The sequence below is a fragment of the Nyctibius grandis genome, chromosome 1 (genome assembly GCF_013368605.1).
Source record: "Nyctibius grandis isolate bNycGra1 chromosome 1, bNycGra1.pri, whole genome shotgun sequence".
NCBI classification, from domain to species: Eukaryota; Metazoa; Chordata; class Aves; order Nyctibiiformes; family Nyctibiidae; genus Nyctibius; species Nyctibius grandis.
The window spans coordinates 52,497,441-52,520,865 of NC_090658.1; the positions used below are offsets into that span (position 1 = coordinate 52,497,441).

At 38.0% G+C, this 23,425-nt stretch overlaps 1 protein-coding gene across 3 annotated transcripts in view; it reads left to right on the forward strand.

Moving 5' to 3' along the window:
• The window catches only part of PRKN (parkin RBR E3 ubiquitin protein ligase), an 852,414-nt gene that overhangs the window by 164,025 nt on the left and 664,964 nt on the right, over nucleotides 1–23,425 (forward strand). For all 3 annotated transcript variants that reach the window (XM_068405902.1, XM_068405892.1, XM_068405910.1), the window contains exon 2: nucleotides 217–380. In XM_068405902.1, coding sequence (XP_068262003.1) covers nucleotides 217–380 — 164 coding nt within the window. The remainder of the gene's footprint in view (nucleotides 1–216; nucleotides 381–23,425) is intronic.

The following is a 23,425-nucleotide window of genomic DNA, read 5'->3' on the forward strand; positions in this document are numbered from 1 at the left end:
GATTCTACTGTTCTCTGTAATTTCTAACACTGCTAAGGAGAAATACACGGGTTTTGTCACTAACTGTTCTGTGGTGGATTTCAAAATGGTATTAATAGCTTTTCTCTGAAAATAGTACATGTTTTCTGAAATTGAAGAGTAAGCCTCTTGTAGTCACTCTGATACAAACACCTCATGAGAAATACTCACTTTAAAAGGTGTTTTGCTCTTGTTCAGTGTTTGTCAGGTTCAACTCCAGCCATGGCTTCCCGGTGGAGGTTGGTTCGGATGCCAGCATCCTCCAGCTGAAAGAGGTGGTTGCCCAGCGACAGGGAGTTCCAGCTGACCAGCTGCGGGTGATTTTTGCAGGGAGGGAACTCAGCAATGACTTGACACTGCAGGTAAGTCTCCCTTGGTAGCTTTGCTTCTGGACTGCTGCCAGCTACACTGCCTCTGCCTCTAATGCTGCCAATCTGACATTCATGCCTGAGATCTAATAGAATAAATAGTGCCTGGGGATTCCTTGAACTTTACTCCACACTGCTTCATTAATTCTGACCTTCTTAATTATGCATTAAAACAGCAAGCAGGAAGGATAGGGGAAGAGAGAGAATACGAGAGAGAGAGCACGAGAGAGCCGTGTCTAGTGAATAAATGTTTACTGACTACAGAAGCAAGCCATGCACAATTTCTGTATCTGTTCAATTTCTATCTTACTTATTCCATTTGAATCTTAATGAAGAAGGATGTGAATAAATTGCTCTAAATCAGGTTGCACAGTCATCACATTTTACAGAATTTGTAACCCAATTGTGACCCCTGGAGGATAGCTACAGGGCTGCTGCTACTCCATGTACTGCTGCGCGCACGCGCAAGTGAACGTGCTGCTGGAGGGGTGGTTCCAGGTCAGAAAGCCCACAGAAGTGTACTCCGAACCACTGAGCTCATAAACATGTGAAGCTCAGAAAGTAGCAGGGAGCATGGAAGAGTGGCTATAAGTAGGAATCACAGAATCACAGAATGTTAGGGATTGGAAGGGACCTCGAAAGATCATCTAGTCCAATCCCCCTGCCGGAGCAGGATTACCTAGACCATGTCACACAGGAACGCGTCCAGGCGGGTTTTGAATGTCTCCAGAGACGGAGACTCCACAACCTCTCTGGCAGCCTGTTCCAGTGTTCGGTCACCCTCACCGTAAAGAAGTTTTTCCTCATATTTATGCGGAACCTCCTGTGTTCCAGCTTGCACCCGTTGCCCCTTGTCCTGTCAAGGGATGTCACTGAGAAGAGCCTGGCTCCATCCTCATGACACTTGCCCTTTACATATTTATAAACATTAATGAGGTCACCCCTCAGTCTCCTCTTCTCTAAGCTAAAGAGACCCAGCTCCCTCAGCCTCTCCTCATAAGGGAGATGTCTGAATTTCAGCTCCTGAAGGTTAGCTAACTGTTCTCTTCAATAAATGGCAGAGGGGTGTTCATCTGTGGTGAGTGGTAGTAATGGAAATATAGGTTCAACTTTCTCTTCCTTGTTATCTGTGCTACTCTTACCAGTGCTGCCACAGTTGCTTTATAAATATTTTTGTTTATCCTGTATGTGAATTTGGCAGTTCACTCAGATAGCCAGGGCGTACCATAAGATCACACAATTAAGACATTTGGGGAACTTGGGAAAACCTACTGGCCTTTTGACAAAGTGCAAATTCTGATTTAATGAAATTGCTGTCCTTCTGCAGTGGTATCAAAGAACTGCAGGTGCAATCTGTAGTAGCGCAGGTGATTATATAAAAGATCCCTCAGAGGCAGAACTATTTCAGATTAATTGACACTCATATTTCAGTAGTATTGCTGTATTTAGAATGGCTGCTAAACCTGGGTACAGAAAGTCACTATTGTATTGATGACCTATCACTATTTCTCCTTGGGCATGATATTTATTGCTTTGCAAAGGGTTTTAGGGAGTTTCAACACACAAAGAAAGGTACAGAAATGCGAATTGTTGTCAGTCTCCAATGCATCACCTGTGGATAGTTTTGACGCATATATTCACGGCAACGTGCTTCACTTACTTATATGTGAAAACATATATATGAAAATGTAAGAATAAAAAAAAATAAGTAATGTGAATTGTAGAAGTTGTCAGTTGCCAGTTGCTAGATTTGGGTGTCTGTGTTCTGTTAGAAGCTTCTGAACCACTTAGCATTTCCTGTAGGTATTGGTGCTACTGCCATTTTATGTCAGCGTGAAACACGGATTTTGAGCCCAGTTTTACACTTGCAACCAAGTTTGTTGTTGACTACAACATACAATATGTTGCCAGGGTAAATTAAAAATTGCTTTCCAAATATACAGGCCTGCTGATGACTTAATTTACTTCATTGGAATGTCAGAATTACCATGTGTAGTAAAGAATTTTTATTATTTAGTAAACTGGACCTAGACTCGTTGCTTTGACTCTCAGCTTCTAAAACAGGTAGGAAGTTCAAAAGCTGTTTCAGATGCTATAATCCATACTTCTGTATTTAAGTGTCTGAAATATTGCAATGATTAATATCATCATCAGTGGTGTATCAACTACATTTTTATTCTTGATATTTAATTAAGTGTATGTCTCTGCTTCTGTGTTTGCACTTTTTTTCTGTCATATCTTTGTGTATATGTATTTATTTACTGTGGAAATTTGCCAGCACAAGAAGAACTGTTGAGGGTTTGAGGTGTTTGACTTTCTGTGGTAGGCTGTTTGGGGCTTTTTGCATAAGAAGCCAAATGCTAGTAAAACTTGAGTACTAGTGAAATACTAACTGCTGGCAGTTATGTTGCATCTGTAATTTCAGAGTTAACATCACATACAAGTTAACTAGCTCTTGTTTTCTAGACCTACGGAATTGCAAGGAGAATAAGAAAAATACAACAGATTTGTACTCAGATGACGCTTTTAAGTTATTCATTTTATGGTAACGTAGAATTTCTAGTAAGACTATTTTGTCCTTCCATTTTTCGTAAATTACTTTTGAACTTATTTGCTCAAGATCCTGTGGGACAATCTAGATGTCAGGAAGGAGAAATGATAGTATTACAGAATCACAGAACGGCTGGGGTTGGAAGGGACCTCTGGAGATCATCTAGTCCAACCCTTTGCTAAAGCAGGTTCACCTAGAGCACGTTGAACAGGGTTGCGTCCAGGTGGATTTTTAATATCTCCAGGGAAGGAGACTCCACAACCTCCCTGGGCAGCCTGTTCGAGTGCTCTGTCACCCTCAGAGTAAAGAAGTTTTTCCTCATATTGAGATGGAACTTCCCATGTTTCAGTTTGTGCCCATTGCCCCTTGTCCTGTCACTGGGCACCATTGAGTAGAGACTGGCTTCATCCTTTTGACAAATACCCCTAAGGTATTTGTAAGCATTGATAAGATCCCCCCTCAGTCTTCTCTTCTCCAGGCTAAACAGACCCAGCTCCCTCAGCCTCTCCTCGTAAGGGAGATGCTCCAGTCCTCTAGTCATCTTCATAGACCTCCGCTGGATTCTCTCCAGTAGTTCCTTGTCTTTCTTGAACTGGGGGGACCCAGAACTGGACACAGTACTCCAGGTGTGGCCTCACTAGGGCAGAGTAGAGGGGGAGGATGACTTCCCTTCACCTGCTGGCCACACTCTTCCTAATGCATCCCAGGATACCACTGCCCTTCTTGGTCACAAGGTCACATTGCTGGCTCATGGTGAACTTGTTGTCCACCAGGACTCCAAGGTTCTCCTCTGCAGAGCTGCTTTCCAGCAAGTCAACCCCCAACCTGTACTGGTGCATGGGGTTATTCTTCCCTAGGTGCAGGACTCTACACTTGCCTTTGTTACAGATAATGAGAGTATAGAGGACATGTGAAAAGCTGCCATAATTGCAGGAGTATGGGGCAGGGGTATAGGAAATACTCCAGGATATCATACTTTATTGGTTTCACAGCTCACAGAACAACTAGATTTGTCTTGACAGCTACTTTAGGATCTCAAGCAGCTGATACAAAACATAAATGAGAATGTGAAAGCTGCATTTATTTTTCTATTTGGGGAAAAGGAAAAAATCTTTCATGGTAGCCGAAACCTGTAAAAAAGAAATGAAGCTGGAATGAACAAACATTAAAGAGAAATCATTATAAGGAAGAAAGTGCCAAGTTGAGATCTTAAATAAGTAATTTTATATCAACAACAACAGTAAATAAAATGTAGGAAGGATAGAAGTTAAGTATGTGTGGAAACATTTAATTTGGTACCTCAGATAAGTGTTTTGTCCTTGAAAAAGGAGAGGAAGATTAGACACTGATTCAACTGTGCACAGGGGAGATCAGTATTTTAACTAGTGACTAAAGGGCAAGTACAGCCATGGTAAGGAAAGATTAGTAATGACCGGATGAAGAATGAAACCTGCAAATTTGGATCTCATAAGGAGGAATTAGAGCAATAAGCTGCTTCCTAAAAGCACAGCAAATGGTGTCACTTTAAGGATGCTAAATATTCTGAAGAATGATGAAGAGCTCCTTGCTGATTGCAGTTCACTTTGGAATGAATAGAAGTAATTAATTAATATATACCCAAAATAGGAATTCTTTCAGAAGGCTGTCATGAGTATTTGAGAACAGTGGTAAGGTCTTGTGGCAGTCATATGGGTGAAAGAAGAACAGAACCATAACAGAGTCACCAAAGGAATAAACAGGAGGTAGCTGTCTATCAGGAACATTGAAGTTTTGCAATGGGAGATGACTGCTTACAAGAATATTGTCCTTGCCTACGAGAACAGCAAAATTGGTTAAAAAGCCTTCTGGATGCAAAATATGTAATATTTATTGATACACAATTTTGCTCAATGCCAACAATTTGAAATTTACTACTGGTAATAGAAGCAGTATGATAGTAGTCCAGGCTTGCCCTTTCTTGGAGAACTCAAAATCCCCTTGTGTGAAGAAGCTCTTTGAAAACAGTTTGTAAGAGATATTCCCTGCCTTGCAGAGCTTACAGTTTAAATGAATAAGGCAGACAAATGATGTGATGGGAATCGGTAGCCTGGCTTGTTCACAGTCAGTAGCAAAACAGGCATAGAATTAAGTCTGCTGTTTCCCCATCCAGTACCATTTCTTTTTGACAGTTTCTTCTATGAGGTAATGTAGAAAATATGGTGGTTTGAAACAGAAAAAGACTAAAGATGTGATTAGTAGCAGGACTTGTTAACTTTAGTGCAGTGCTTCACTAAGACAGCTTCTCACAGAATCACAGAATCAACCAGGTTGGAAGAGACCTCAGGGATCATCGAGTCCAACCGTTGCCCTTACACCACCCTGTCAACTAGACCATGGCACTAAGTGCCATGTCCAGTCTTTTCTTAAACACATTTAAACATTTTTTAAACATTTAAACACATTTTTTCGTAAACACTTTCTAAATCAGTTAGCTTGCATTTGACTGGAGCATAGCCTTGAGACTTGGAGCATAGGCTTCACATGAATTTGTCTTTGACTGCATCCATCCATATCAAGAAACAAACATGACTAGAAGTATTCTTAAACACTGGTGTGGGAGCTGATAAACATAATTGAAAATGAGTAAAAGTAATGGCATAACTGGAGTAGCAACATAGATGATCATCTCTACAGAGGAAGTAAAAGAGAAGTGGTAGGGGAGAAATGGTACTATAAGTAATGTTAACGTGCTGCTGTTTGACAGTGGTTTGGAAAGAGTATGCTTAGTTGTGGAAGGGTTTCTGCGCTCAATCCAGAGGGCACCTGATTCTACTGAAAGCACTTTCCAGTGCTATTGTGTGAAAAGCTCAAGGGCAGGGTCACTGTGTGACAATGGGTCCCAATTTATATCTCTCCCATTTTAAATATTTATGAAAATAGGGTATCATTAATACCCTTGTTCTCAGTGAACAACTTTTTTAGCAGAAACAGATATTGGAACAATGGAACACTGCATTTTGTCGAAGAAGGACCTTGTGTACCTAAATGTATGGCAACTTTCTTACTCTCTAAGCACAGATCAGTACAACAGAGCTTCCAGCAGTTCTTGCGCTTCACTGTTTTCATTGGGTTTGCGTGGCAAGGTTTTGGTAGCAGGGGAACTACAGGAGTGGCTTCTGTGAGAAGCTGCTAGAAGCTTCCCCTGTGTCCGGTAGAGCCAATGCCAGCTGGCTCCAAGATGGACTCACTACTGGCCTGTGGGAAGGACTCATGTTAGAGAAGTTCATGAAGGACTGTCTCCTGTGGGGAGGGACCCCACAATGGAGCAGGAGAAGAGTGTGAGGAGTCCTCGCCTTGAGGAGAAAGGAGCAGCAGAGACAATGTATGATGAACTGACCACAACCCCCATTCCCCGTCCCCCTGCGCTGCTGCAGGGGAGGCGGTAAGAGAATTTGGGAGTGAAGTTAAGCCCAGGAGGAAGGGGGGGGAGCGTTTTTAAGATTTTTAAGATTTGCTTTTATTTCTCATTATCCTACTCTGATTTGATTGGTAATAAATTAATTTTTCCCCAAGTAGAGTCTGTTTTGCCCATGAAGGTAATTGCTGAGTGATCTCCCTGCCCATGTCTTGACCCACGAGCCTTTCGTTATGTTTTCTCTCCCCTGTCCATCTGAGGAGGGGGAATGATAGAGCAACTTTGGTGGGCACCTCGTGTCCAGCCAGGGTTAACACACCACACTGTTTCAGTTTACTGAAGGTACAAAGGAGAAACCAGGTGACAGTGCAAAATGGGTCCCTAACCAGCAACAAAACCCCATGTGCTCAACTTTAGTTATAAACCCATGAACGCTAAGATTAAAATGGGTCTTTTGGCATACACAACAAGTAGTGCCTTTTGTTACAACCTACAGTTTTGTATATAGGATACCAAATCGTTCACGGGAACATCTTTGATATTCAGCAGTTTTGTGGGTTACAGAATACAGTTGAGCCAACGTTTGCATACATACATGCTCTTTGGAGAGATTTGCTCACAGACATCCTGAATGAATCAATCATCCTATGTGAAATTCAAAGAGAGAAAATGATTTTATATGTGTGTGTTTAAATCAGTATTTTGGGTCAATATTTGATCGACCAGTGGATCTTTTCTTACTTGTAAAGCTGGAAGAGATGTGTATTGTACTTCTTCAAAGCAGAAAAAGCTAGCTGAAGAATACTTAGGTATAGTAATAAAGGGAATCTAGAGATTCCATCTGTGTTGCCAGGTAATATGGACTTGGCTAAATGAGTGGGTAACAGTACCCCTCACTCTTGCTTCTTTTTATGGCTGCAAACTCACTGTGACAGCAGAGACTCTACATGTTGAATAACATTTTCTAAGACTTGTGATAGGCCTCGTGGTATTATATGCCCATAATGAATGTGGAAATTACCATGTAGCCATATTTAGTATGAAATTAAGTCAGGGCCAGCTCAGGTCTACAGATTTTCCGTATCTGTTTAAGAGAATGCATTGGTCGTTAATTGTTCTGGCAGATCAAGATCTAAATGCATTAATAAAGTGGACCTTTGAGCCTGGTAACGCATTTCCATTCTGCTTTTAAATACATTGCTGTTCTGTTCTTTTTATGCTAAGTTTCTCCTGGAAGTATGAGACTATGAAAAAGATTTAACTATAGCTAAATAAGGGATCAATTATCTTCAAATAGTCTGGTAACTCCAGAAAGTGAATGGGCCATGTTTGACATGGCTGCAGCATCTAGGATGGCCTTGAACTTTGCTGGTACCTTCGGGATTCTTCTGACATTTCTTATGTGTTTTAGTTGGTCAGCTGATGATTGGGGAGGAAGTATGACAGGGTTTTCTTTGCAAACTTTCTGCAGTGTACACTCTCTACAAATCTGTATTTAAATTCTAGAAGTATATGGGGTTTGGTACCTAGATGAATTCTGTGTTGTCCACTAAATCTGATTCATGGTTCCTTGGAATAGGGTTGCTGGAGCCAGTATCCTTATAGGAGTCTTACGGACTCATAATATTTCTGAATGACCTGTGTTGCCCTTTTAGAATCATTCCTAAATTTCTAAATGAGAAATTTCTTTTGTTTTCCACTTTGTTGACAGTTTCAGTAAGTTGGGAGTCTATTAATTAATTTTTATCCCATCTATGGTTGTTATTATTTTCTTATATGTGAGAACATGTTCAGGCAGTAGATGATTTTTTTTTATTTTAATTTCATTTTTCTTAGTTAAAATTCACTGCATTGAGGCCATTAAGTGAATTTTATGAAATCCATTTCTGAAAGAACAGTTGCTTTGCGTGGAACTGATAGAGAAACCACAATACTCTTTGCATGGAATACAGTATGTCAGTAAGAAACTCCTCTGGCAAACCACTGTAGTTCTTCTCAAGACATATATAGTGTTTCAGAATGAAATTATCTTGAAAATCGCACTAATATTAGATGTGCTTTTGTTTTCTACCTGAATGCTTGCATTAGACAGCCACTTGTTGAATCTTTCTCCTTTGTCATGAGTATAATCCAATTCATATGTCTGCAATCCTGTCCAATTTTTGATTCAGATCCTGCTTTAGGTTGCAGGAGGAAAAATATGTAAGAAAAAACTTCAAAAAACTGTAGTTGCTGGAGTGGTGTCAGTGAATAATAACTTTTATGAGTTTGTAAATCATGACAGTAAAAGAAAGGGCAGCCCACGTCTTTCATTCATCACCTTTCTAAATTGCTCTGGTGAAAAAGTATTTAGCATATTTCACACCATTACCAAAAACTAGTTGAATTAGCAGAAGTTCAAGGGTAAGAGGGATATTTCCTTCCTTCTTCCTCCCTTTTGCCCAAAAAAGCCCCATGGTATTACCTGTTCTGGTAGACTACAGGTGAACTATCACAGATGAACATCCATACTCTAGGAGATGCAGAATTATTCCTGTTAGGAGCAGCTTTGGTAGAGGGGGAAGAAGAAATCAAAAGAAGAGAGTTGTTGCATTATGACAGCAAAGGCCTCATGAAAGGAAATAACATTGGTCATCCTAACAAAAATAACGACAATCCAGGCTTAAAGAGAAAGAAGAGAATTATTTTAGGAGTTATTGAAGCAACAGTAAACGTATAATGACCTATATATCATTTCATTGGAGCAACCTTCCATAAGTTTACCATTCCTAGAACCTTTCTTATGAACTCTAAAAGCCTGTTGAAGAAATGAATGTGAGGTGTTTACAAAAAAATAAATCAGTAATAAACAGAACAACAGAGCAATACAATTTTCTCTCCTCATTTAGACTAAATGAAGCAGCAAAAGTACCCGTCCCACAAATAAAATAATTTTCGCTTTCTTCATATCCAGAGCATATTGTTATTTCATTTTTTTAGGTAGAACATTGGCTCCATTGATTTAGTGAAAAGGATGCTGTTGACTTTCCATGAGCCAGCATTCTACTTCTTATTCTCTCTCCCTCTCTTCTCTCTCCCTCTCATTTTCTCTCTCACTCATTCTCTCCCTCTTCTTCTCTTTCCCTTTTTCATACACACACTTGAAATCCTTACTGTCTTGGGGAAGCTCCTCAACTAGTGTGACATGCTGTACCTTCCATCCGTAGAAGTACAGATGTGACTCCCATTCCTGCTGAGTCCAGTTTCCGGTGCTGTTCCTGAATTAATTGATTGGTGTTTTCCTCACTTGTACTGCTTTTCTTATTAGTAGTTTCCCACAGTTCAAGTTATTTTTCCTGCTTCCATTTGTGCCTCTCCCAATCAATTCCAGTTTTTTGAAATCCTGCTTCCATCCAACATCTGTTGCCCATTGCAGTGTTAAACCAGCTTAGGAAACTAATTGTTCTTTCTAACCTTTGCCTTTCACAGCCTATGAAATAAACTGGGGGAGAGTGTGAGAAAACTAAGTTGCCTTGCCAGGGATCTACTGTCCCTGCCAATGAGCTGACACTTTCTTCTGCTTACAGTTTCTGTCTCTCGTTTTATGATGTGCTTCTATACTAACTGTTGACCTTACCTCCTTGTTTTGTTATCTTGTATCTAACCAAGAAGCTGACAGATCTGCAGGAGGCTATAGAGCTACAGGATAATCTGCAGGTAGTGGAGGGGGCCTTGGGGGAAGTCTAGGGAGGATTGTCTCATCTCAGACAGCTGTATTCCTGGCAGGAAAACAGCCAGGCCCTCTTGTGAAATATTGGACTTCATGTGTAACTTCATATCAGTTTGTCTATGAATGTGTAAAAGCTTATCACCCTATTTTAGGTAATTTTGAAAAGGTGTGTAAATGTTGGCAATTTTTTGTTGGTGAGGTTATACTTCTCATGAAGAGACATGTACATGACACCACAGTTGCTAGTTTTATGGTAGAATTAACATAAAAAAAGATACCAATAATGAAACGTCTTTAGACTTCAAAAGCATTTCTAATACAGTTTTTCCCTATTAACTATTTGACATAAAACAGCATGATGGAAACATATAAAATTTTTATTGTCGTGTATTTAGTATGCGTGATATACCGGAGCTCTGACTTTGTGATTTGTTTCTTATGCAGCTCATCCCAAATTATCCTATAAAATATTTTTACTGTACTACCTTAAGCATCTTTAACATATCAATCTAATAATTTGTATCTTTCACAGTATGCAGCATAGTGTGAGTACAAAACACATAAATGTATGCAAGTGTAAGTACAGAATATAATATCTACTTTCCTCTTTAACCAACATCATATAACTTTTATTCTTGTATTATTTTCATTACCCTACACAGTGATTTGGGGTCTTTGTTTACCATTTATCTCATAGCAGTGTGCTTATTACTATAGCTTAAGCGCACATAACTTAGTGTCTGAGGTTCAGGAAAGGAAGAATCAATCCAATTTTAAAACATCTTAATGTTTCTACTGTCAGAACTTTAGAGGAAAAATGTCTCAATGACAGTAAATGACAATAAATAAATTAAAATGACCAATTGGATATATATAATTGGAAACCTTATTCTTTGTGAAAGTGTTCCCTTTTTCTTTATTAATAGTGAAAACCTTGCAAAATGGTGATATTTTTTTAAAATTAAAAAGACTAGAACTTTGTTCAGTACATTTTTAAGAAGAGAAAAAATCTCCAAACTGAGGAGCAGTAAGCCATGCAAATCTGTTGTCTGGGAAACTGATTTAGGAAATACTCCAGCTCATTTACCTGACTTGAGCTGGGCTGTAAGTGCATTACCTACAACAATAAATTGAAACAAAATATTAAACTTAAACTTGCTCAGCATACTCAGTATTACCATTTCTAATGAAGACAGATACTGGGAATTGTTATCCTATAATCCAGCAAGGCAACTGAAGAATTATGCACTGCACAATTGCGTGCAGTTCTAAATACATTATAGGAAACAAGATTTGGGGAGGCTGAACTGGTAACTCTTGATTTGGTGGGATATATTTTCAACCAGAAACGTTGGCCATATAAGCAGTATTCAACCAGGTAAGCACTTAGCCTTATTATAAATTAGAGCTATGAGTTCTAATTCTGATTTCAGAAGAGTGGAGAAACTGGATGCAGTAACACATAACTGTATTCATACCTACACTATATACCTGCAATGATTTGTGCACTTGCTTTTCAGAGGACCATTCTGTAAATGCCATCCTTTATCACTGCAGAGGTAATGAAAGCAGCATCCCCAGAAGTGTTCATTTCCAATGGAATTCAAAGCTGATCTCATCTGTTTAAGGGAATGCAAATGAAAGTTCTCTCTCCTGTTTCTCTGAAGGATTGGTGCATTTCTGGCTGGTGAGCACTGCACAGTGTCAGTCTCAAAAAACAAATGGAGAAGGATTGACACAGAATGGGTTCATACCTCAAGTAGCCACAGGATTTAATCTCCTTGAGTCTCTGGGTGTGTATGTGTCAGTCATAAAGTAGTCTGTGAATTACTTATCTCCTGATGTAATTCAAATCTCTCAGAAATGTTTGGGGTTTTTTTCTATTAAAAAGAAGGATTGACTTTGCAAGGCCCCTGGGGGCTATAGAAAATATTGAAAAAATTATTATTGATAAATGAATGGAGAGAGAGTTCACTTTGTTCAAATTTATGGAAACTTTCATATATTCTGTTGTTTCACTGCATTAGGAGACATGCTGCTTCCATTGTAAGGTAATTTAGTGTGATGTATTGTGTATTTATAGTTAAAGCTAAAAATTGAACTTTTCTAGCAGCAGAGAACAGTAATAGCCCTGCAGGATATACACTAGCTCACAGTAAGGCCTGTATCCACAGTTTTAAAGTTGCGCTGTACTGGAGACTATCAGTCAACACTGGGGTTTCTAGTGCTGCCTACATGAGAGAAGTTGCATTAGAGTTTAGAGAAGAGAGGATTTGAGAGAGAAATAACCTTTCCTAAAATGAGAGAAAGGTGAGGTTTTCTTTTGAGGCTTGTTTTGTCATTGCCCGCTTTGAAATCTCTTTGTGGTAGCTTTGTTCAGTCCTTTCTAAAATGACATTGGCGTGTTGGCATTTCAAAAGGTGCGTGCCAGAAACATCGTGCAAGGTCTTGTTGTTGAAGAATTGTGTGTCATGTTCTGACTTCATTACACTATGGGGAAGTGGCTGAAGTATGTATTTTAATGTGAGTATAACTCAGTGTAATCCTCATAGTTCTGTAACTTCATGTTGTTTTGAAGAAGACCATTTTCTTAAGTAAAATGGAACTTAAAGAAATGACTTATTTGTCTGTGTCAGGCTGGTAAGTTTCCTGTGTAAGTCAGGAAAACCTTGTGACGTGCACTTATATTTCTGATAGAAATTTATTTATGCTAATTAATTTTTATCCTTTTTTTCATTATAATAGTAAGTTACATCCATGTGATTTGATTATATCAGGGTGCTTTAATTCATTTCCAGCCTTTCATCCTGGAATGTGAACTGCACCACAACCTGCTGTTATGAGTCCAAATAATCACTTACAGTGCAATCTGCCAATATTACTGCTTTTGTTCTTTCTTGTGTGGTCAAGATACACTGACTGTGTAAGAAAAAGTACTCTTTTTGGACACCCTGCTTATTCACTTCTCATTCAGACTTTTTTTTTGTTGTTGATCTCAAATGTATTTGCTGTAGTCAAGATTTCACCCAATGCAGAGTTCAGGTTGATGATCTAAGGTATCATGGACCAGCCTTTTGGAGACTTCCTACCTAGAGGCTAAATGAGTATGAATTAAACTTGCATTCTTTTTTATCAAACTTCCATTTAGAACTGTGGGCTTTGGTGTTTCAGTTTGTTCTATACTTTACCTCTTCTGCAATTTATTACACTTTTATGTAAGATAGGTCAACTGCTGCACATAAGCAATGTTTGTGTTTTAAACTGAATGTTCTGTGGAAGAACCGGGTTTCTTCCCTCCTGCCTATACCAGTCTTCCTTTTTTAGTTCACTGGGAAGATGTGTATTTTATCATGCATTATGTCAGTGGATAATAACTAAAGCTTACTCTCAGTTTATTTTGAGCTGTTAGTTCTGAAAAAATAAAACAACAGCTGGAAAGTGAAAACATACGTTAATAATGACCTCATACATTAAGATGCCCACCTTAGGCAGTAAAGCTGGACAGATAATACTGCCAAAGGTTGAATCTTAGTATGCCGTTGACTGACTTACTACAGAGCTAATTACTGAAGTCCTCTGACAACTTAATTTTGATTAATATGTATGATGAGGATGTTTTAGAGGTTGAAAGAAATAGATCACAGAGTTAATTGAACTTCATGAAAAAGCAGCTCAAACTCATAGCACCTTCTCATTCAGTTTGGCATAGAGCAGTCAATCACTGTACCAAAAATTTCATTTGCATCTCTAGCACTCAGCACTATACAGTGGACCCCTGCTGATTTCCTGCTCTCTCTCAGGACTGTCCTACTGATGCAGAACCTGGTCTCTCAGGATAGTCAGGAAAGGGAGCACAGAGATCTAGCTTATGCTCTGTGAGTTTGGGAGCCAGAACACTCTACTAGATTAGCAGAATATACAAGTTAGATATAAAGTGACAGTGTATGTAGTAATAAGACTTCTTCCCATTTTCTACCTAAGCACAGGTATGTAGGTCAGGTGTTTTAACTTGGATAAGGAGTGCGCTTGTTTTTATTCATTCTGTAGTGCAATCTTGGAGTACATGAAAATGGGTTTTTTTTTTAGTTGAAAAGAAGATGCACTCCGGCTGCTATTGGCATTCAGTATACGGAATTTGACTGAAGCGGTTCTGAAATAAAACCCCTCTGAAATGCCCATTTTGTGGATGTTGGGTCCTCACAATCAGTTGTTTGGCTCTTCAGACTTGCTCTTGCTGGGCATCACTACTTACTGACACAGGCATAGCCATTCTTCAGCGAGAGCTGCTCATATGAAGAGGGACTGCTTATCATCTTCAAAATTATCTTTCTCAAAAGTTTCTGGACAACTTTGAGGAAAGATGAGATTAATACAATATAGTCTATAGTCAAAGGTACTCTTCAGGACAGGTTCATCCTTTTGCTATATGTTTTTAAAGTTCAGTCTTTCACTTGCATTCAAAACACACATGTGGGGTAAACATTCACCAAATTGTAAAGGAAATTAAGTGATAAATTAGTCCATACTTAAGAATGCAGTAACAGCATGTGTTCATAAGCATTTGTGAAACCTAACATAAATATGAAAACTAGAGTAACTTAAAATCTGTTCTTAAAAAAACAAACACTTTTTTTCTGCCGTTGCCAAAAAACCCACTCTTGTTAGTTTTAGAATTCAAAGTTACATTTGGACTGCTATATTTTATAGCTGATTCTATACTCAGCCCTAACTCAACGAACGCCAAAGATGTCCACAGAGAAGTAACTATGAGTTTGTTAATTGTACAATAAGAAAACTATCTGAAAATATATTATTACAAAGTGTTGCATAGTATTGTATGATAGTGATTTAATCACAACTGCATGTGATTGGTTTCAGTTTCATATAATCATTATAGGTAGTAAGTCTTTATAGTTTTCTGTAGAGGATTCCATGCTTTCAAAATGATGTGTATGTGTGTCCAGACAGTATACAGAACGTAATCTTCTGAGCATTGTAGTGTGTAGCTCATTTGTGTTTTGTGTTTTAAGGCAATTTACAAGTTTCATTACCATGAGCAATTTTTACATCCTATAAAGCCTGCACCTGTTGAATGTAGAATATACATATGACCTAATAGTCTTTCTAGTTCCCAGTAGAAAGTTAGCCTCAAAGCCACTGTTTCATTTGCCCTGTACCAGGCATTTGGAAGATTTGGGAGGGAACTTCCATTGCAAGTTATTAATTTCTACTGCTCTTTTTATTCACAGTAAGTAGTTATCTTAACTGCATCTTTTACATATTTTTCAAACTTGGGAATCTGTATCAGTGTTGTCAAAATACTTTCCAAAATGACTGAACACGTGCTTATATTTTTGCTAGGAAGTTCCTGTACAACTGAAAAAGAGACTGAGGAGGCAAGTGCATGACTTGTGTTGAACACTTGGAATCACGTTAGCTATAGAAAACCAAAACAACCCAGGGAGAAGTTGCTGCCCTGTTTATGAATGAACTCTGCTTGCAGACTTTGAAGGAGGGAGTAAACAATAATAATTAACAAGTTTAACCAAAAATATGAAACAAAGTTAATATTCTAAGTTTATTTGCAAGTCCAATATATGAGACCCCTTTGCAAAACCAAAAAATATGAATTAAGAACTGTTTTCAGTCAGCATTCTTTAAGGTACCTATTTTCCTGTGGTCTTAATAGAAGTATAAACATAAGCAAAAAAAGGTAGGACATTTCATATTATTAATAATAATATGTTCCAGTTTTCTTTTAAGGCTTCTTATGTATTACTGGTTCTAATAAAATCAAGCTTAGTTGTTTCAATTTGGATTCTTTTCATGTTTCAGAAACTAATGGTGTTCAAATTTTAGATGAGCAGGACAAGGCAAGCTTTTAGGTAGGAGTTACATTGCTTGAAATTGGAAGCAATCATTTCCTCATCCTTCCCTTTTATGCTGATTTTCAATTGCTAACAGTTTTCAAGACAAGAAGACATGGAATCAAGCTTTAGAATATAATAACCAGATTTATTCTACGGTTTGTTGCATAGCTGAGCACCAAATGAATGAAATCTCTGTATTCTCCTGACTTAAGTAACATGGAATTATCTGGGAATAGCTATATTTGCTCAAATATTTCTTTGAAATATGATTTCAACAGAACAGAGCAACTGTTCAAAATAAATGTATCCAGACACACAATAATTTGGGAATATCTGGAATTCTAAGTCCTTAACACCTGAGCCATCAGGCAGCTCATGCTTCTGTCATACCAGAAGAGCAGCAGAAACTCATAATGGCACTGTGGCATCGTCTTCCCTGGAAAGCCTAGGAGCCTCTAACAGATGTACTTTATGGAATTGCTCTTGGAGGTGCAGAGAGGAAAAAACCTCAAACCATGCCCTGGTTTATCCCATTTTTGATGATAGAGTGCATTGCCTTTGCAATGTGAAGTGTGTAATAGCTGATAGTATATTTTGCCTCCTAACTACAAGCATAAAATTCAAAATAAATTTTAATTTAATGAATTTTAAATATCTTTAAATAGAATTAATCAGGCAAAAATGTGTGGGTATTTGGCTTGAGAGGTCATTTTTTACCAAATAAGATTCCAAATTAGTTGACAGTTTCTGGATGTAAAAAATGTTCTTTTAGCCAATTTCAGGGTACTACGAGCTAGTAATATTTCAGCATGTTTTGTTGCTGCAAGTTTCTAATGCATAAGAACACAGACTTGGTGAATGCTAGGAAAAGATTAGGTCGGAAAATAGTGAAATATAAATGAGATCTGTATGTCTCTATTACAAACAAATAGAAATATAATTTCTTGCTGAATGTTTGTTGCTAACTCTTTCCTAAACTAATAAAAGTCAGCTAAATTGCTGGCCTGAGTCACTCGTCCCATAATCTAACCACCCTCCACATGAAGAAACTCTTCAATTCCTCGTACTACTTCCTGTCTTCATTTTCAGTATATGATGTATTCCTTTTCAGTTAGTTACTAATTCATTGAAATTAATTTCAGACAAATATTATCTCATCTTCACATTGGCAGAGTATTTGCATAACTTACAGTATTTATTTTACTTCCACAACTTCTGGAGATGCTATGTTGGAAGTGTTGGGTGATTCTTCTTACCTCAATTCATTGACAAAAGCAAATATGAAGAACATACAGACTTAGGAAACCTTTGAAGAATTTATAAAATCATCTGGGTAACTGTGAGAGCTATTGTAATGTTATGTTCTGAGGCAATATAGATACCATAGGTTTTATCTGGATGTCATTTTTTCAGATAAAGATACGTCATTCCTTGTGAAAACTTTGCTATTTCTCTTCAGGTTAGGAAACAGGCACTTTCACGTCAAAATTCTAAAGTGCCTGGAAAATACTAAAGCTGAAAAGTCCTGCTCATTCCTTCTCAAAATGATTTTTTAAAATACAATATCACCCACTCACTGAACACATCTGGTATTGTCTCCACTGGGTATTTCTCTGCAGAAAGAAAAAATGTCATATATTTTAAATCCTTCTGCCACACTTGGGCAGTTAAGCATATCAAGGAAAGAAATATATATTTAGATATTAATTTATACTTGGATGTGATTTTAAATCAATAGAATGTAACAGGTAGCATACCCATTACTGCCACATGCTAAGTGGATAGTCTTCTTCCAGTATAAGAAAGTGTTGTTTCAGTTTTGCTTGCCTCACTTTTGAGGTGGTTGAAACTAAACTATAAAACCTTAGGAGCTTGAATAAAAGATCCTTGTGGGAGTTTGACTTGCTGTTACCTTATTTGGTGGAATTTTTCTGGGTAGATAAATGCTCGGACAATATTATCAAAATTTGAATCCTTAGAGCAAAATGCTAAAGCCCAGGATCTGGCAGAATTCAAACTAATCCTTGAATTGAAAGTGATAGGGAAGATGGAAGATAACTGAAATTCACGCTCCTTTCTGTGATCCCATTCAGGCTCTTTTTCTTTCTTAAAACCAGGCAGAAAAAAAAAGAAATCCCATCCTGCTGCATTTCTTAAGAAGATCACAGTAGATGTCTGCTTATATCAAACGCTTATGTGGCACATAGTGATCACTCTTAAAATATGACCTCTGCTAATTAAAAATAGCTGAAGAAGGATTTTATTTTGATATTCATTTACAGAGAACATTGTTCTATTTCTACAGCATTAAAATCTAACCTCCTAAATAACTTCTCTTCAGTGCTTGTTCCCTTTTCAATCAATAGAAGAAACACAGCAATTAAAAAAGGAACAAAGTAATTTTTCCCACTCCAAACACTGCATTTTCTTTCAAAATAAACATGGGTGCAAATATGCATGCACTGTGCTTCACTGAAAAGAAATATTCTTCACATTTCAATCCCCAGGCCCATCAAGGCAAAACTTGATGAGATAAGTTTTTAGTAAGCTAACAAGTGCTCTTGTTCCTTTAAGTAGATAACTAAATGCAAGAGCTAAAAATAGATTAAGAAGATTTTACTGGGGCTATACTGGAGGCATTTTGGCCCACTTTGGTAGAATTAGTTCTTAGAAATCCCCCCACTAAGCTCTGCTCTCTGGAGCTTGAGTTGCTTCTTTTCTCTGGGCCCTCATTCCTGAGGCTTGCCTCAGCACATGGTTTCATTCTCTTTTATCTGTCTTCCCACTTCAACCTGGCCGGTCCTAAAACATTTACTTGCTGTTCTTATGCCCTCACCGTTCTCCTTGTCCCTACAGTATGTGGATTTCTGACAAATATTTTTCCAGTTTTCACAATAGATATGTTTGTTAAGTAATTGTGAAGTTCCGTACTTTTTGATTCAGCATAAACTATCCCTCATTAGACAATAATTAGAAAGTACACATTAAATTGTATTTTTTCAAAGTGCTAAGTGTCTTTCTGTAACAATGTTGGCTATTGTCTGTATGGCATAATGCTGTTATTTAGTCTGTGATTTCTAATAGCAGGCATTAACACAAATTAGTATCAATTACTTCTTAGTTATTAGCAAATGTCAGAGAAGAGAAATGTATTCCTTACTGTCCCCCGTAAAACAAATTCTAGTGCCTGCAGAAATACTATTATACAAAGCATTTACAATTTCAGAGCATATTTTTAGCAAAAAGTCTTTTGACAGTATATCTGCTTATTTTCATAATGACTTTCCCTTTTCACACAAGATTCTGGCATTATATATTGAATTCTACAGTTTAGCAGACACTCGTTATCTTGCAGGTCAGCACACATTTATGTATCTTACTGATTTCAAGGACTAGCACTCCTTGTTTACAGTATGACTCTAATATGCAGTGTATGTCACTTGGTGTCTTCACATGTTGAGAACATAGAGCAGCAATCCTTCTTTTTCCAGACCAGTTAGGACCTTCACAGGAAACAAACAGCTTAATGATGTCTACAGCTACCAGTTGAGTAGCCTATGTTAGGTGAGAGAAAAAAAGACAACTGTGTCCTGTGCCCAAAGTACTACAGGTATGAGCTGTGGGAAGGCTGCCAATCATCAATAAAACCTCAGCTTCAGAAACAGGATGAAGAAACAGCCACTAGAAAATTTCCATAGTCTACTTTCCAGACTATTCTAACTTAAACTGTCCTGCTTTGTTCTCCACCTTTATTCTGTAGTTCAGAGTATTCCACCTGGAATCCATTTCTTCTTTCCTTGAACCAAAGAAAGACAAGTTGCACATGATCAAGTTTGTGAGTTGCAAGAGTTGTCCCTGGATTTTAAGTACAGGCATTAGTAATGCAGTGTTTTGTTTCTTCTTTCTCAATTGTCTCACATGAATTTAAACTTGAAAAGAAAAATTCATTGCCTGCAAAGCTGTTCTAAAAAAATTCATGTATTTTTTTCCATGAACAGTTATGCTGGGAGATAGGATGATAATCAAGCCACTTGCTGAGCCACCTATTTGACAGTATTATCTAGGTTAAATGAAGTTTCTTCTCAACGCTACAGAATGTATTGTTTTATTGCATTAATATTTCTTCTGTAACTACATTTCATTATTTTTGGATATTCTTGTATGATTTTATGAATTACGGAGATGGTATTTTGTTTTGCTTTACTGAGTGCTTAAGTTCCCAGTAGCTGACTTTTTCTTCTTTCATTAAGATAATCATACCATTTTTAATGTACTTCCAAGCTGTTCTAGCACACAGCACAAATTCCAATCTCTATCACAATTATCTATTATCAATTCCATTATTTGTCCATTCCATAATCTATCTATTCTATAGTATTGCATTGATGGGCCTGTGATTACTGCTTTTTGTTGTTACAAGAGAGACATGAATTTGATTCTTATTCCGCTCTTGTTCCCTGAAGTAGTAAATCCCTGGAACCCTGCACAATTAGTAACCTTAACACTGGTGAGAAGAATAAGAGAGAGGCCCTTTTCCTCACTCCCCACTGATGCTGTATCCCCTTAGGAAGCCACGTTAATGAATTCTTAGAAATGGGATTCCATATTTGCCATCTTCATGGAAGAAAGTTTGTTTAGGATGTGAATCGGTAAAAGCAGTCTATAATGAAAGGTCACTCCAGACCTTCCATATGAAAGCCTTTCATATGGCTAGAGATTGCAGAGTGATGGCAAGCCTGCTGGGACTGTAGTCCTCCTTTATTAATGAGGAATCCCTTTTCTGCCTTTACTGCTATTCGTTCCCATGAAAATTAGCTGGCTCCATCATCTGTTGTCTGGGACATTTGAGACATAAATTGACTTTGAAACTCTCACTTACCACTAGCATTTGCCTGCACTGTCCATGCAGACACTATGAACAATTTCAACACAATTTAAACCCCTTTCTTCATTAACAAATGTTTTAAACCGACAGCCTTTTGTGGATCAACTCTTGAATTGCTATCTAAAACAGCAATCATCCCATTAAATGGCCTCAATATGGTTATTCCGCCCAGATTTCGTTCATCAGCCATCCCCTTCCCTGTCTTTTTCCAAGAATCTTTCTCATGAGAGCCTGCTTCATTGGCAGGTCCTTGCATGAGTAGCTCCTACAGAGGTGCTACACAGGTGATTAGAGCCCCATTAAAAAAATTAGTGTCACTTTTTGGAAGTTTGGAAGTTTACAGATGGTGATCCAGTGAATCAGGAAGACTCCTGCCTGAGAAGGAAGATTGATTTGTGCTCTGAACCTGTAAAAGGCTCACTTCTGAAACAGATGACAGATACACCGTATCTTATTTAGTGTATCCTGAAGACGTGGAATTTGTTGGACCTCTTGTGGACTGCTTTGTCAAAGTGGGGATTTGAACAAGAGATTTTTAAATTAGTATAGATTTAGCTTTAGTGTTTAACCTGAGTTATTTTGAATGACTGGATCATTAATGGCAGGCTGGGATGTCACTGTAAGAGTCTCTTTCCAGGACTCATGTCTGCCACTTTACCTTGACATCAACAGGAAGAATCAGTTTTTTGTTTCAGTTTTCCTGTTAAACACATTTTTAATTCCCTACAGATTTTGATAAACCTGTTTCTCAGGCGCCTACTCTGCTAGTTCTCTACACAGTGTAAAGAAAGATGCAGTTTGAGTGATTATGCTACTGCCAGCTGACCAAGACATTTTTTGGTATCTAGATCCCTGCGTCTTTGTATTAAAGGGCTAAAAGGCCACCTTCTTCCCAGAGCATCTACTTTCCTTTTACAGTGCAGGAGCTGGAGGGCTTTAGGGACTAGACTACTCTTGCCAGACTCCAGTCAGGAAAGGCATGATTAATAGCAGGGATGTTTCCACTAGGTACATCCAGATTTTCAGTGTAGTGTGTTCCTCCATCAGCCTCCCCCTTTCATACATCTTTGCTATTCTGCATTGCTTATTGCTTCTCCACCACTTCTCACAAAGTGTATTAGCAGCTGAATCTAAGTACCTACTATATGTGGAGAGTTTATTCTTTTTCCACCCTAAGATCCCTTAAGGATTTATTTGGAGGCTCCTCCTCTGTGTATTTCTTCCCTTGCTCCTGGTAATAAAAGACCCAGCCCTGCTGTGGGACATTAATCGAGTCTTTACATCATTAACGTACCAGCCCTTTGAATCTATGGTCATGATTTCCAGCACGATGGTAGAAGAAAGCCATTCGTCCCAGATGATCTTTCATGTACTCCGCACCCCACCCTGTTTCATTTTGCAGAAGAGGGTCTCTATTACAATCCCCTTTAGAGCCCCAGAGTGGTGTTTGAATTTCAGTTAAGTCTGGAAATGAACTGCCAGCTTTTTTTGCCAAGTTGTATGCTTGCAGAACTGAGACATCCCCTCACATTTAAGGTACCAGGAAGGCTCTCTTTTCTTTCATTGACAGAAGAATCCCTTCTGGAAAACTCTTTTTCTGTTCACATCTGTAATCAAGAGAGCTAGAAAATGAGCGCTTTCACCATGGGTGATAACTCCCTGTCTAAATGTCTAAAAAGAATTATAAAGCTACAGAGATTGTTCTGTTTGTGGCTACCACAGCACTTCCCATGGAGTTTAAGCAGAAGGCTGATTATTTTTTGCAGAATATCACTTTTCCCGAGAGCTGCAGAGCTGGTACTGTGGTCTTTACACTCAGGAATGGCTAAAGCAGAGAACGGTTGCAGCGTACACTATCCTTTTATTTCAAGGAAAACTACACACAGAAGGCAGACCCAGCAAGTATTGTTAAAGGAAAGGATCTATAAAGTAAGTAAGAATGTACTCAAAAAAAAAAAAGGTATATATACGCACACACGATACAAGTGAAAAAACAACCTTCCTGTATTCTTTTTTTCGGTTCAAAAGAAGGTGTCACCCTGAAACACTTTACCTTAAAGGTAACCACAATCTTTTCGTGTTTGAATTTCACATTTAAGTAATTTTGTCTTTTTTTTTTTTGACTCTGGTGGATTTCTTTAGGAGAGGAGAGCTTGAAATTATGCAGTCTGTTACTCTTAACGAGCAATTTTCCATTCAAATGAGCGGTGTCAAAGTATTTCTTATTCTGAGTTCTGTTTTATTATTATTAGTATGGCTTAAGGAGTTTCAGCATCTAAAGTAAATCAGTTGTGATTTCCAGGGAAAGAATGAACAGGTCAAAAGGACTCTTTACTGTTGAAAGTATCAGTGGAATTTTAGCAGTTTCCAGACAAACCCATCTCTGTCAGAAATTAAAAAAAAACAACAAGTATTTATTCTTCACAGTCATCTCTGTAGCAGAAAAAAGAAGTGGGAATTTTTTCTCTCATGAGAAGTATGTATTCACACAGCTATAAAGTGAGAGGTGTTAGAATAGTTCGCGAAAAAAAGTTGGATTGTGCAGTAATCTTATTTTCATTGATAATGTATTTTGTTAGATGTGCTGGCTCAATGAAAGCTGCTCAGTTGAGAACTTGTTTTCACTTATG